At 40.4% G+C, this 14,218-nt stretch overlaps 1 protein-coding gene across 2 annotated transcripts in view; it reads left to right on the top strand.

Moving 5' to 3' along the window:
- Positions 1 to 191: 191 nt before the first annotated feature.
- Positions 192 to 14,218, top strand: part of LOC124281375 (nose resistant to fluoxetine protein 6-like) — a 50,309-nt gene continuing 36,282 nt past the window's right edge. For both annotated transcript variants that reach the window (XR_006899914.1, XM_046717413.1), the window contains exons 1-12: positions 192 to 333; positions 424 to 615; positions 1,690 to 1,777; positions 4,461 to 4,557; positions 5,488 to 5,849; positions 6,668 to 6,832; positions 7,138 to 7,231; positions 7,482 to 7,580; positions 11,011 to 11,173; positions 12,341 to 12,423; positions 12,837 to 12,956; positions 13,567 to 13,690. Coding sequence is in view for 1 of the 2 variants with exons in the window: in XM_046717413.1 (XP_046573369.1) it covers positions 598 to 615; positions 1,690 to 1,777; positions 4,461 to 4,557; positions 5,488 to 5,849; positions 6,668 to 6,832; positions 7,138 to 7,231; positions 7,482 to 7,580; positions 11,011 to 11,173; positions 12,341 to 12,423; positions 12,837 to 12,956; positions 13,567 to 13,690 (1,413 nt within the window). In the remaining variant the exon portion in view is untranslated. The remainder of the gene's footprint in view (positions 334 to 423; positions 616 to 1,689; positions 1,778 to 4,460; positions 4,558 to 5,487; positions 5,850 to 6,667; positions 6,833 to 7,137; positions 7,232 to 7,481; positions 7,581 to 11,010; positions 11,174 to 12,340; positions 12,424 to 12,836; positions 12,957 to 13,566; positions 13,691 to 14,218) is intronic.

Raw genomic sequence — 14,218 nt, 5'->3', positions numbered from 1 at the left:
CACCAACGACACCAACGTCTTCTGGGAACTCCACTGTCTCCACCAACACATCAACGACATTACCATCATTTCCGTTTTCATTATTGTCCATGCAGAACAAGATTCCAGGAGGTATGGGGAGCTCCCTTTTGCCTCTTCTCATGGGGGGAGGATCTATCGACATGAACAATATTACAAATCTTTTAAGAAGTCTGGGTCCTCAGCTTCCGTCCATCTTGAAGGGGCTTTTACTGTCAAACACAAGCGGACTGACGGAGGACGAAATAATGTGTTCTGAAGACGTGTATACCTTTCTAGGCGATCTCTTACAGGGGAAGATGTGGGCACTTTCCAGTGAGTACTTAATCGCATTTCGTTAACATTTGTTGTTATTTTCTTTGCATACTTTGCCATGTAAAACTTGGTTCCTATTACCCTTTTCAGTGATCGATGCATCAGGGAAACCTGCTTCCTCCATCTTTAAAGGGGCAACCACCTTCTTCGGGAACTATGATGAATGTCTTGAGGTGGTCAGTGAGGTGGACCTATCCACTGGTAGACAAGTAAAGGGGGACACCTGCGTTGTCTCCATTAAACCCCCTCCACAGCTGCTAAAACATGATGGGGCCCGCAAGTGTATGTTCAGTTTTCTTAAGTTCCATTCGTGAGTTGTTTTTTGTTGTTGTTTACTTGTTGTTAAACGCCACACTCAGCAATATTCCAGCTATATGGCGGCGGTTTGTAAATAATCGAGTCTGGACCAGATAAGCCAGTGATCAACACCATGATCATAGATCTACGCAATTGGGATACAATGACATGTGTCAACCAACCGATCCCGTTGGACAAACATGGGTTACTGAAGATAAATTCTAACCCGGATCTTGGTGGGTTTCGGTGGTTGGGAGACATAGCCGAGGATCAAGATTTCATGTATCAAAATAGGAATAAATCAATAAGGGCTACGAAAGATTGTGCTTGTTGCCTGCCTGTCGTTGTGAAATAAGGATAAAGCATGAACAAAGTTATTGTGTGTATCCATGCTATACTGCATTATGCCATCTTAATGGGTTATCTCTGTAAGTCCGACAGGAACAGCCACACACAAGTGCATGCTCACATGTGAGTTAAACAATCTTGAACACTACTCTGAAATGATTGCCCCTAACCTGACCTTGCCTCACAATCATGCAAATCCTACATGGAACGGAGCCCTAGAGTGTCTACATGTACATGAACTTGATCAAAACATTTATACGTATCACATTGTATGTGAAATGTATCGAAATGTGATTCGGACTCTAAATAATTTGCAGAATGTCCTCGAGTACCTTCAGCCAGGTCACGTTTTGAATTTTGAATTTCTTTTGTCTGGTAATTGAGTCATTGAGATGATTTTCATTTATCTTCTGCTGATTAACAACTTTACGCTAATATGTTACACATGTGTCTTATTTTAGAACTGACATTTTCTACCCAGAATGTTTTGAGTGAATGAATGGGTTTAACATTGCTTTGAACAGTGCTAATATATTTCAGTATGTTGCTTAATGCTAGAAGAAATGTCCCGGAAAACGTGTGTTCTAACCCTATGGCTTTCGGTATTAAAATAGATCACTCCTTTATTCCAAATAGTCCGAATATATCAATCTTGTGACAGTTATATAGCGTGAATGTTGTTTTTAAGATACTTCATGATCATGTTTCTAGGTCTTAGCTCCGAACCTTGCCTTCAACTGGCATCTGTGCCTTCCAGAAACGTGCGGCAGCAATAAAGTCAAGGCAGACATACAAAGCAGTACGTATAGTGCCGCTCGTTTAAACAAGTGCCACCTAACCAATAATTGTTTGTCACAGAATGTTAACGGTTCTTTATGTTTATTACAAAAGCCGTATGGATTGTAGATTGTGGAGTTTTTAAAACTCAAGAAAGTGATAGAAGATTAGATTGGTTTAGGAATCGTCATGCATGAATATCGTGAAACGAAGAACACTGATATAGTGTAGGGAGGAATAACTGTTTCTACATTATGTCAATCAACAATTGGGGCATAGTCATTGCTAATATGGGACTATTTAGATGTACCCTTAGTCTTATAGGCCTGTGTTGACCTCGTATGAGATCAGTGATTAAATGCCGCATGAGTCTCCCAGCTTTATCATAGTTACCTGTCAATTCTGGAATTTGGACCAGGCAAATCAGTGAATGATAACTGACCAATGTCACCTTTCGAAGTATTACATAGTGAGTGAGTGAGTGAGCTTAGTTTTACGCCACACTTAGCAATATGCCAGCTAAAAACGGCGGTCTGTAAATAATCGAGTGATCAACGGCATGAACATCGATCTACGCAACAGGGATACGATGGCATGTGTCAACCAAGTCAGCCAGCCTGACCACCCGATCCCGTTAGTCGCCTCTTACGACAAGCATTGGTTACTGAAGATAATTTCTAACTCGGATCTTCACGGGTCTATTACATAATAATAAGTTATTCACGCCCTTTCTGTTTAGTCGTAGTTACTCGGGACCAATGTTTCGCGCTAGTTATATTAATATTTACATGAATTACTAAATCACCATTTTAACAGAAACATACTGCTTCGTTTGTTTCATTGTCGCGAAAATCTCATCATTGACTTTAATGATCCATCTATGTAATTGCATATTATGCTATGCTATTGTACGCACAATGGAATCTGTCTTGTTGTGGATTGACTATCCCCTGGAGCTGAAGACTAATATTCAGGTTTAGTCAGAACAAAACCACTATGGTGGATCTACGATGTGTGTAAAGGTAGTCAAGGGGTGTAAGTTTACTTACGAAAAGAGTAACTGTGCATAACATTAAATTGCATAAAATAACAGTTATTTAGAAAGTTATAAAAATAACCCTTAATAAACATGTGGCAAAGCACTTTGCAAGAAATTTGATGTCACGTATCGCGCGTGGCACGTGCACTTTGAGCACACTGAACTTACCCACTTTTTAAATGCTTTTTGACACCTGAAGTTCACACACTAGATATTGAAAAACTGTTGATTATTCTCAAACCTCTGAATGTTGTGGAAAACACATTAGTTTGAACCTAAACTGCGCGTATGTCATGCCCCGGCTTAAAGAAAAATCAGCGTCTCCGCGCCGTGTACATGCTGGAGACTGGAATGGCCCAACATGAAGTGGCCAGACATTTTGGTGTCCATCGAAACACGATGTTATATCTATTGAGACGTTTTCAACATAATGGGAACACGAGATATTTGTCTCGGCCCGGCCGTCCACGTGTGACGTCACGTCAGCAGGACAACCACATTCGGCTGACCCATCTAAGGAATAGATTCCAGACTGCCAGTTTGACTGGTCGGACCCTTCCTGGCTTACGTCCAATCTGTTCCCGGAATGTACGGAACCGACTGTGGGAGCACAACATCCGTCCCCGACGGCCTGCAATACGTCACCAACAGGCACCTTTTGCCTGGTGCAGACTTCATTTACGGTACAGGAGACAAGATTGGGATGGTATTTCGAGATTTCATCTGGACAGCTCAGATGGTTGGGCAAGGGTGTATAGACGGCAACGTGAACGGCATGCTGACGCATGCGGCGTTCAACGTCGACACTTTGGTTGCGGAAGCGTTATGGTTTGAGGGAGCATCACATCTCATGGTCAGTCACAACTGTCATTGTCAATGGCAATCTGACAGGTCTGCGATACAGGGATGAGAGCACTGGGCCTCATGTGGAGCCGTTCATCCAAGGACAGAGACGTAGCTTCACGCTTCAGCAAGATAATGCCCGTCAAAATGTCGCTCGTGTTGAGACAGGTTTTCCAAGACAACAGAACATTCCGGTACTACCATGGCCATCTGTTTCTCCGGACCTGTCCCTTCTCGAGCAGGCTCAGAATGAAATGCAGCGACGTTACGTCAAACCCAGAAACAGCCATTGACGTTAGCTGAATTGGGACAAGCGTTGGTTCAGATATGGAACAATATTCCCCAAGCTTTCTTCAATCGATTAGTGTCATCTATGCGTCGTCGTTGTCAAGCCTTGATGAACGCCAATGGTGGACACACCCGATACTGAATTTGTGAACTGACTTTTGACACCAAGTCCCTTCAAGGGCGTGCCACGCTGCCTAGTGTCGAATCATACAGGTTTCGATATTATCCTGTGAACAGTTAAACAGTAATAAAGGAAAACACCATAAATCATGGCATTATCAATTTGCATGAAAAAATGACATGACATCAAATAATGCACAGTTACTTTATTCCAGTAGTATATATAACTCCAGTGCAAGCGACCCCCCAATACGTTTCCTGGATCCAATACATGCAGTTTCCAGCTTGGTTATTGTTGAACTAGTCTGTAAACGCGGATCAATGATTATGGTATAGTCAGAACTATACATTGTACTCCGATCACAATAGGGATGTCCTATCATTTTGTCACTCGTTTCATTTATTCATGTTGTAGTGTTGTCTCAAGTTAACCTGACAATAGACAAAGTGGTGTGTCATGCTGAAGTGAAGAACGGGCCTATGAGTGAGGACAGCGCAGCAGTGGGAGCTATGTGAGTGATGGTGTGGCAGCTGTATTTTAGAGATGGTATCAGATTGTGCTAGTAAGAGAGTAGATCGTCTGTCACATAGAGCAGAAATACGTTTGAAAGGTCAGACGGTTTGAGCCAGTCTCTCTCCCAAACTTCCAAAATCTAGAAAATAAAATATCAGTCCACCTCCGGTATAGAACGCTTGGGCAAGACTCCTCACCCAGCAATATTCCAGCTGTGTGCATCGATCTAAGCAGTTGGGATACGAGTCATTCAGTTTGACCACCATTAGTCTTACGACATGCCTGGGTTGCTGAAGACCAATTCTAACCCGGATCTTCACGGGTACAAAATATAGGGCACATACCATCCAGTGATGCTAACATCAAGTTATTCGGCTCTGAAGTTGTTTTGGGGCTTTAATTGGATTTAACACGGAAATATGTTATATTTGGGATTACATCTTCTCAGTAAGTACAGATTCTAGAATTTTTGTTGGGTTGGGTCCCATCCGCAGGTGCAACCCACCTCCTCTGAGTCAGCACCTAATCGCTAGCACACAAAGTCAGCTGTCTTTGGATACATATACTGTGTTTTAGATGAAGCAATTTAAATTGTTCTGGGACTAAGTGGCAGCCCAGATTTGATTATGTTCTGTTGTTTTTGAACATTCGAACGGTTTTCTGTTGAAGAACCGATATTTGGAAGTTCACTGAAATATGTACGTCGCCATCGCAAAGACAGAACAAGAGACTGTTGGTACGAAACATTAGACTCAGCAATAACATTAGTTGTAAGCCGGGTTGAATGGTGTGGGCAATAGGTTGCTCGTCGATACAGAAGACACACCATAACACAAATTAAGATTTGCTGTTGAAATACCTATGGGCATAAATTAATGCATTTCCATTTCTCGTTTTCTTCACTGCCCTTTGTCTGGACCAATTTCAGCGTCCTGACAGCCATCTTGGGATGCATGGTTCTTCTGGGTTCTGCTTTGGATCTGTACATCCGGGCTACCAAAGATCATGGTGAGAAGGCCCCTGTCACTCCTGGTCTGGATGCTGTTCAGCTAGAAAAAATCAGTGCAAATTTACAGTCTAAGGACACTGAGGGGATTGAGGCACCAGTTAGCAATGGGCATAGAGATGGTTTGATTGGCAATTCGCAAGGGACTGGTCACGTAGAGAATGGTGGACTAGACAACCCTGCAGGTCCAGCATTACCTGAAACAAAAGGTGGACACTTTCTATATCCTAATACTGCTCAGCTGCCCAAATCAGAAGAGAAACCAAAGAACCAGAAACCAAAATGTAAGTTACACATCATTCTTTTTCTCCATCTACACTATTTTCCAGCAACCTTACACCAATGGCCACTGAGTTGTAAATGTGACGTGGTGGAGTTGGGTGTGTGTGTGTGTGGATGTTTATTCTTTGAAAACTGTTCTTAACATTAATTCAACAAGCGGTGTATTCCGTGGATGAAGGTCTGGGCATTTGGCGAGGGAATATATTATATGCAGATATTGAAAGGTTGTTGTTCAGATGGCGAGATTCTTCCAATATTTGACACCACAAACAATGGATGACCTCATATCAAATTGTCCTCAACATTTTCCCAGTTAAATGACAGCGATCTCATAATAATTGTGTGTGACCAACAGAACCTGGTGATTGATGTTATGAGCGATCGGAATACAAATAAATGCATCCTCCGAGTCAGTGAACCTGACGGATCAACCCCGGTAGTCGCCTTTTCATCAAATTACATGCCGTGGTTACTGAAGACCGATTCTAAACCTGATCTTCACTTGTGCTCTCAAACGAAGACTCAATGTGACGGCTTGCAGCTTGCACTTACACAACCAGTCCTACCGGGAACATCAGTATTGCAGTATAACTTGTGTTGGACATTAATCGGCTCTTCACAGCGGAGGTTTCTTGTAATTACGGAAGTTTAACTATAAGACAAAATTTTATGGATGTCAACTTCTTCTTTATTGTATACACAACGTTTCTGGGCTATTCCTTTGCCCCTTCGTCATATTTTGTCTTATACTTGAATAGCAACTTCTATATGCCTCTCAACGACTTCATTACGGAAGTTGTTTTGCCGCTTGTATTTTCAGTATGGAAGCGTGTCCTGTTGTGTTTCTCAGCCGTCAGCAATGGGGAGAAGATCCTCAGCGTGAAACGCTCACCTGGATCACTTACCTGTCTTAACGGCATCCGGGTGCTCAGCATGAGCTGGGTCATTTTGGGACACACGTTCCTTAATCTCATTACTAACGTAGGTAGGTCGTGCATATGATTCACATTGTCAACATAATGTACACATAATATATCATCGTGTATAGTTTCCTTGAACTCGATATATAGTTGCTTGATGAACATATCTGGAATGCCGTTGTACAAAACATTAACTATGACTATCGTAAGTCTATGTTAAGGTATGGGACTTAGGGTCACCTTAGCGCTAAGGTTGTTTTGTACAACGGCACCCAGATAATTTGGGGATGACCACAGTGGAAGTATGGACCGCATGTAAATTAGAAACTTGTGTGATGTGCTATTAAATCGTAAATCACTTGTTTTTCAGAAAATGGAGCAGACCTCCTGCCGATAACAAGGAGTTTCAGTTTCCAGGTTATTATGAACGCTCCATTATCGGTGGATACATTCTTTTTTCTCAGGTAACACCATTTTCCACATCACGTCACAATGCATATTCAGTTACACTTTTCAACCAGGCTCATTGTTTAAATTTTGTGTGCATATTTTATCATCTTTTACAATGATAATTCCAGTTTGAATTATCTGTGAAGGTGACTGAATAAATCTATTTAGTAAATGCAATTGGCTTTAGTCACGATTTTCCAGTTCATGTTAGAATGGCCTTCGGAAAATAAAATTCAAAACCTAGTTTCTATGAAATGTTTACAGTGGCCTATTGGTGACGTACTTGTTCCTGAAGGAGACGGAGAAGGCTGGAGGTCTGAAGGTGAAGCACATGGTCATGTACTACGTCCACCGCTACTTGAGGTAAGTCAGCTCTTAGTCGATGTTTCATCACATCCCACTTGCGTTTCAATCTGTACACATTCTAGATGTAGTATTAAATGTTGAAATACTCAATACCTAAGAAAGTAAGATTGTTTATGGATAACATTTTCTTTTATTATATATGATGCGACGTTTCGGTATGGATTGTTATACCGTTGTCAAGCAAGAGTGAAGAACTACAGCACAGAACAGACTTATATACATGAACAGGGATTAAGTAATAACAACATGTAGGTATGAATCTAGGGGATTAACAACAACAACATGGCACGGTGGTAAAAATGTAGTGACAATAGGAGGAAGCCTAGAGGCAGAAACTAAATATATATGGCTGATGAGTGCTGTAGTACATCACTCTTGCTTGACAACGGTATAAGAATCCATACCGAAACGTCGCATCATATATAATAAAATAAATTGTTATCCATAAACAATCTTACTTTCTTATTAGTCACCAACTTCTAAATGCCAACCAAACAGATACTCAATACCTGTTTGTCTGCCAATTGACGATATGAAAGAACTGAAGACTTGTTGGAAAATATTTCCTATCTGTACCGTTTATGTGCAAGTTGTTTCACTGACTGTGTGTCAGATTGGCCCTGTCCTGTCTAATATCAGACAGACAGACAATTTATTCCAGTACCGAGGCCATTGGCCAAAAAATACAGTCATGTATTAACTTTCACAATCCGCACATAAATACACAGTAGAGTCCATGAATTATTCCCTGCAAGAGTTGTCATACATATGTATTTACATGTTACACACCCATTTCACATGTAAGGGCAATTCTAAGTTTATACACCTTAAGTAGGAACTGACCAATATCATAGGCAACACTACATTTAACTGATGCCATAATGTTTTGGTTTTTTTATCAAAGACTGCTGTGATACTGATGTAACATGTTTGAAAATGTATGTGCTTCTTATGATTGCATATTGTTTACACACAAATAATACATAGTATTCGTCTTCCACAAAAGATAATCCATCTTTAAGGCAAAAGAGGCAGAGTCGCCTTAAATATTCAGTACCATCATAACGACCTGTTTCTACGGCTAGTCCATAATTACAACATCTGAATCTTGCGATGGCAGACCTAATACAAATAGGAAAATCTGATGATAAATACAATTCAACATTTAATAATGATTTAAACTGCTTGTAGTATTGTGTCTTCGATAAAACACCCAATTCTGAGACCCACTTTTGATGGAGATTATCAAACAGCCTTTGCTTAAATGCTGAAATAAAGGTATCGAGGTGCCCTACATCTTGTGCAACCCAAGCAAATCCAAAGCCAAGTCTAAACAAAATGCTTTTGATATGTGCAACCCAATTTGTTCTTCCACCTTTATCCTGTGACAACAACATATTATAGCATTGCAAAGGCAGCCTATTTTCGTTCATATTTATAAGTTTCGTCCAGTACTTAACCGCTCTAGTCATATAGATTTACTGAAGTGGGACTCTTCCACATTCTCCAAGAACCATAATATTTGTAGTATTTCTGCCAACTTTAAGAATCCATTTGCATAATTTAATCTGAACACTCTCAATTTTCTTACAATAATTTACACCCCATACTTCTGAACCATAACACAATATTGGAACAACTGTAGCATCAAATATCTTAAACACGTCCTTACATGATAAACTGCCAAATTTCCTTGAATAAGTATAAATAACTAATAATGCTGTATTTGCCTGTGCTGCAAGAGAATCCTGTGCCTTACTCCAGCAAAGTTTGGGTGTAAAAACAACATCTATTGGATCTCCCTTGAAAAACCATCTTTCATATTTCCTCAATGGACCATCATTACGGAAAACCATTACCTTTGTCTTACTCAGATTAACTTTCATACCCGTACGGTCACAAAAATGCTCCAGAGCATAGATATTTTTTGCAACTGCAGACATGAATCAGCCATAGCTGACACATCATTAGCAAACATGAAACAAACATATTATCAAAAGTTGAAGATAAATAAATACCCCTTCCGCCACTCTCCTTCATAAAGTCTATCAGGTTATTTATGAAAATGATAAACATATGTGGGCTTAAAATGCACCCTTGTCTTGTTCCAGTATTACAACAAAAGTAATTTTATAGACCGTTTGTAAGTCGCACACAAGCTGTCAAGTTGGAATACATCGATACTATGATCTTCATAAAATTACCACCCACACCTACTGCCTGCAGGGTACTCAGCAATACATCATGGTTAATTGAATCAAAAGCCTTTGAAAAATCTATAAATAAACAATAAAATCTTCCATTCTTTTTAAGTGCATACTTAAGAACAACAGAATACAAACAGAATATGCTATCAATAGTTGAACGATCCTCTCTGAAGCCAAACTGTGCTTCGTCAATAAAACCATGTTCAGCACACCAACTCTGAAGCCTAGAGTTAAGAATAGAACAAAACCCCTTGCATACTATATCGATTAAAGAAATTCCTCGATAATTATCAGGAGAATGCCTATCCCCAGACTTAAACAAGGGACATATAACACTCTTACCCCATTCTTTGGGAAAATTGCCACTCTCAAATATCTTATTGAACAATAAAACTAATACAGATGAAATATTATTCTTAGTTTTCTTTAGAAACTCCGTAGTTAAACCATCAGGACCAGGTGATTTGTTTAATCCAGTCTTATCTATATGAAACAAAACTTCCCTGAGGGTAATAGGAGCATTAAGACTGAATATATTTACATCTCCAATACTCTCCAAATTATCATACCTGAAATCACTAGTAATATTATCTACACATAGGAGATTGCTAAAATGACGTGTCCAATCTTCACTACCAATTTTCTGCGAATACCATCACACACATGGCCTTGCTTTAACTTTCTCTAAAATAATTTAGGATTATTTCTACATTCATTTAAGTCTGTTTTCATTTTCTTTTGCTTCTAAATTTGGCCTTGAATACATTTCTTAATGTTCTGAACTCACAACAATCCTTGCCATTATATCGGTCCAGTCATATTCCAATCTAGCAATTCAAACGGATCAAGGTGGGAGTAGGACATGCAGCTGGAGGTTTCTTAGGAGATTACTGTTACACCTGTTGCATGAGGTACTTATTCATTGTGAACGATGCCATTAGCATGGTCCACAATGGTAATATCGTGCAGTTGTAACATTAAATCACAACAACGCTGACTTTGATTCTGTGATTTTTCGATTCTCGTTACATTTTTGTGTTGTTAAACTTAGCTTAACAGGTTTACACCTTCATGCCGCCGCATGTTTTGACTCGAGCTACCAACGAGCAGGATAAGCTTACCTGACGCGCTAACACTTTAACCACAAGGCTACCCCACCGCCCCTTGTTTATGAGAGCCATGAACGTATTTCAGCAATAGTTTCTGTTGATCAATTTCAGATTGACACCTGTGTACGCCTATGTGATATTCGTCTACACGTTCGTTGTGCCGTATTTGGTTGATGGTCCAACCTGGACAAGTCCTACCGACAAGGCAGTTTGTGAGAAGAACTGGTGGATAAACTTACTGTACATAAATAATGTACTCTCACCAGACCAAATGGTAATGACACATGTAGATTAAAACGATCTGAGATAGAACAGGATGACTTGCACACAATGACACCACCGAAACAGGTGTTAAATAAATAGTTATGATTCTGTTTGTTTGACTCCTAAGAGTTTCTAGGACTTCAGTCCTGCCCTACAACGAAGCACACGTGACACATGTGGTATCACCTTTGACAATTGAGTTTGTTCATGAATTGCCTCTGTTCACCCTGCAGTGAATGGGTACCCGGTAGGATGCCATATACCTTCTAGCGCCTCACGGGCAGCTTGGGTTATCCGGGGTAATAATCCGTTAGTACTTTGAGCATGCACATGTGCTTGGAAACAGACACTATATAAATAGCCATTATTTTATGTTTACTATCCCAATGTTCATCCTTAAATCCGCCTCCGTGGTGTAGTGGTTAGAACGTCCGTCCGGAGAGCGGAATGTCGCGGGTTCGATCCCCGGCAGGGTCATACGAAAAGACGTCACAATATGGTACTTGTTGATCCCTGCCTGGCGCTCGGCACCAATTTGGCCAATTTCCAATGTTTTTTTCACTTATTGAACTCATGACAATAATCTTTTCAACGTAACGAATATGTCTTACAATACATCAGTTCATGTGTAAACAGTACCTCTAAATAGTATGGCATACTTTGCAAAATTAGTCTAGAACATTTGCCTGAACTAAGTCGCTATACTTACATTAGTGAGTCTTACATTTTGAAATGACTTAAAAAATATATTATTGGCTTTATACACAGCTCCTGTTTCCACGCACTTGTGTCGTGCTCATCATCATCGTATCTCAATTGCGTAGCTCAAAACCCATGATTTTGATAACGGGATTGTCTGGTCCAGATTCGATTATTTACAGACCGCTGCCCTATAGCTGGAATAATGCTGAGTGCGGCTTAACACCCTCGCCACCCTCCTTAACCGAAAACAAAAAAGCCAAACAAACAAAAACAAAAAAACCCCGAAAACCCCCGGAAAAAACAACCACAAAACACCGTCACAGAAAAAACCCCAAACAAAACAAAACAAAAAACCCAAACAAAACACACCCAACATCAAACAAACAAAATATACAAAAGCAAAACAAAACAACTCATCCTATTTACGGCATGTCTTCACAAAACACAAACGTCACATGTGTTCTCTGTGTTTCAGTGTATAGCCTGGAGCTGGTACCTCGCCAACGACATGCAGTTCTATGTTGTGGCTCCCCTGGCGTTGATCCCCTTGGCACTAAGGTAAGAATAATCCCTTTCTTTCTTTAACTTATCCAAAGTCATATGATGTACTTTGCTTACCTAATGGTCACCATTAGTAATTCTAATTATCTTTCTTATAAGTGTGATCTCTATCTTGTCTTTAGTGCTACAAGTTATGAATTGCTATAACATGTCCACTTGTGTCTTGGTGTTTTGTACTCGTGAAGATCAGGGCAGAATGGTTTTCAGCAACCCATGCTTGTCGTAAGAGGCGACTAACGGGATCGTCACCATATCCCGATGGCGTAGGTCGATGCGTGTTGTTGATCACTAGACTGTCTGGCCCACACTCGATTCTTTACAGACCACCGCCATATAGCTGGAATATTGCTGAGTGCGGCGTTAAACAACAAACCAACAAGTCAACCAAGTAACTCTTGATGTTTTGTCAGTTCACAGATGAAGGACAACTTTGCAAGAAAGGTCCTGAAGCTGATTGGTATATGCGTGTCTGTCGGATGCATCATCATCAGCATCGCCTGCACTGGCTACTATTCATATCACAACTTCCAGTTCGTATTTTCCCGTTTTTTTATTTTGTTTTTTATTTGAGATGTGCAGCTACTTATACACAACTAGTTCCACAACTCTTGTTCACAATCTGTTTGATCAAAGTTAAAACATGCATGGCCTCAGCCAAACTTTCAAAGCAGAAATATGGAGTGCATTTCTGATACTTGTTTCAATTATGTTCCTGTGTTTTAGGTGAACTATTGACTTGCCTTTGCATGTGTTTGTGACGGATACAACCGATAGGGCCGAATAGTGTAAAATGGTGTTGTGATCCATAAACATGCGCTCAGTGAATTGGCTCAATCGGTCAGGACAAGGCAGATTTTGTATGATTATGGTAGTGGTTGGGTCACTATTTCATTACAAATAAGCAAAGGGCAGAGAGAAGAGAACCGGGAATGGTTCTGATGAGCATGTCACAGTACATGCTTGCACGTCACATCATGCTTGCCCACATCAAAAAAAGCTTCTGACATCATTGCACTTTGGAAAGATTCGTAATGAAGATTTTTACAGTGATTTGCAATGGACTGTTGACTGGAAGGCAGCTATTCTGCATGATGTATCAATAAAACCACGTCTCGTCATGAACATTAATTCACTTTACAGGGATCTCAACGGGGTGTTCCTGAATGTGTACATCAAACCTTGGAATCGGATCGGACCATTCGCCATAGGGATGCTTGTTGGCTATATGCTTCAAACGAAGAAGTCAAAGATCGAGATTTCTCCAGTGAGCATTACACAATAGGATCTTGCTGTTTGTTGTTAACGCCACACTCAGCAATATTCCAGCTATATGGCAACGTCTGACCAGACAATCCAGTGATCATTATCATGAGCATCGATCTACGCAATTTTTGATACGATGGCATGTCTTAACCAAGTCAGCAAGCCTGACCACCCGATCCCGTTTTTCGTCTCTTGCGATAAACATGGGTTGCTAAAGATCAATTCTTACCCGGATCTTTATGAGTAAACACAACGGGAAATTACGAACTTGTTACAACTACTTTTAACACATGAACAGAAATCCGACATTGACATCCATGTTGGTCTCGTTTACCCTTTCTTAAAGATATATGTATGTATAAAGTGACTCCAGGTCAATGATCTCCAGAACATACATACATATTATATATTGTGGTGTTCATTACTGTTCTATACGGGTAGACCCGTAAAGGTCCGGGTTAGAATTGATCTTCAGTAACCCATAATTGTCGTAAGAGGCGACTTACGGGATCGGGTGGCCAGACTCGCC

Source organism: Haliotis rubra, unplaced genomic scaffold, assembly GCF_003918875.1.
Source record: "Haliotis rubra isolate DU_JTF1 unplaced genomic scaffold, ASM391887v1 Scf283, whole genome shotgun sequence".
Taxonomy (NCBI): domain Eukaryota; kingdom Metazoa; phylum Mollusca; class Gastropoda; order Lepetellida; family Haliotidae; genus Haliotis; species Haliotis rubra.
The sequence above is the reverse complement of the archived record's forward strand: the minus strand, read 5'-3'. Positions and strand labels throughout refer to the sequence as shown.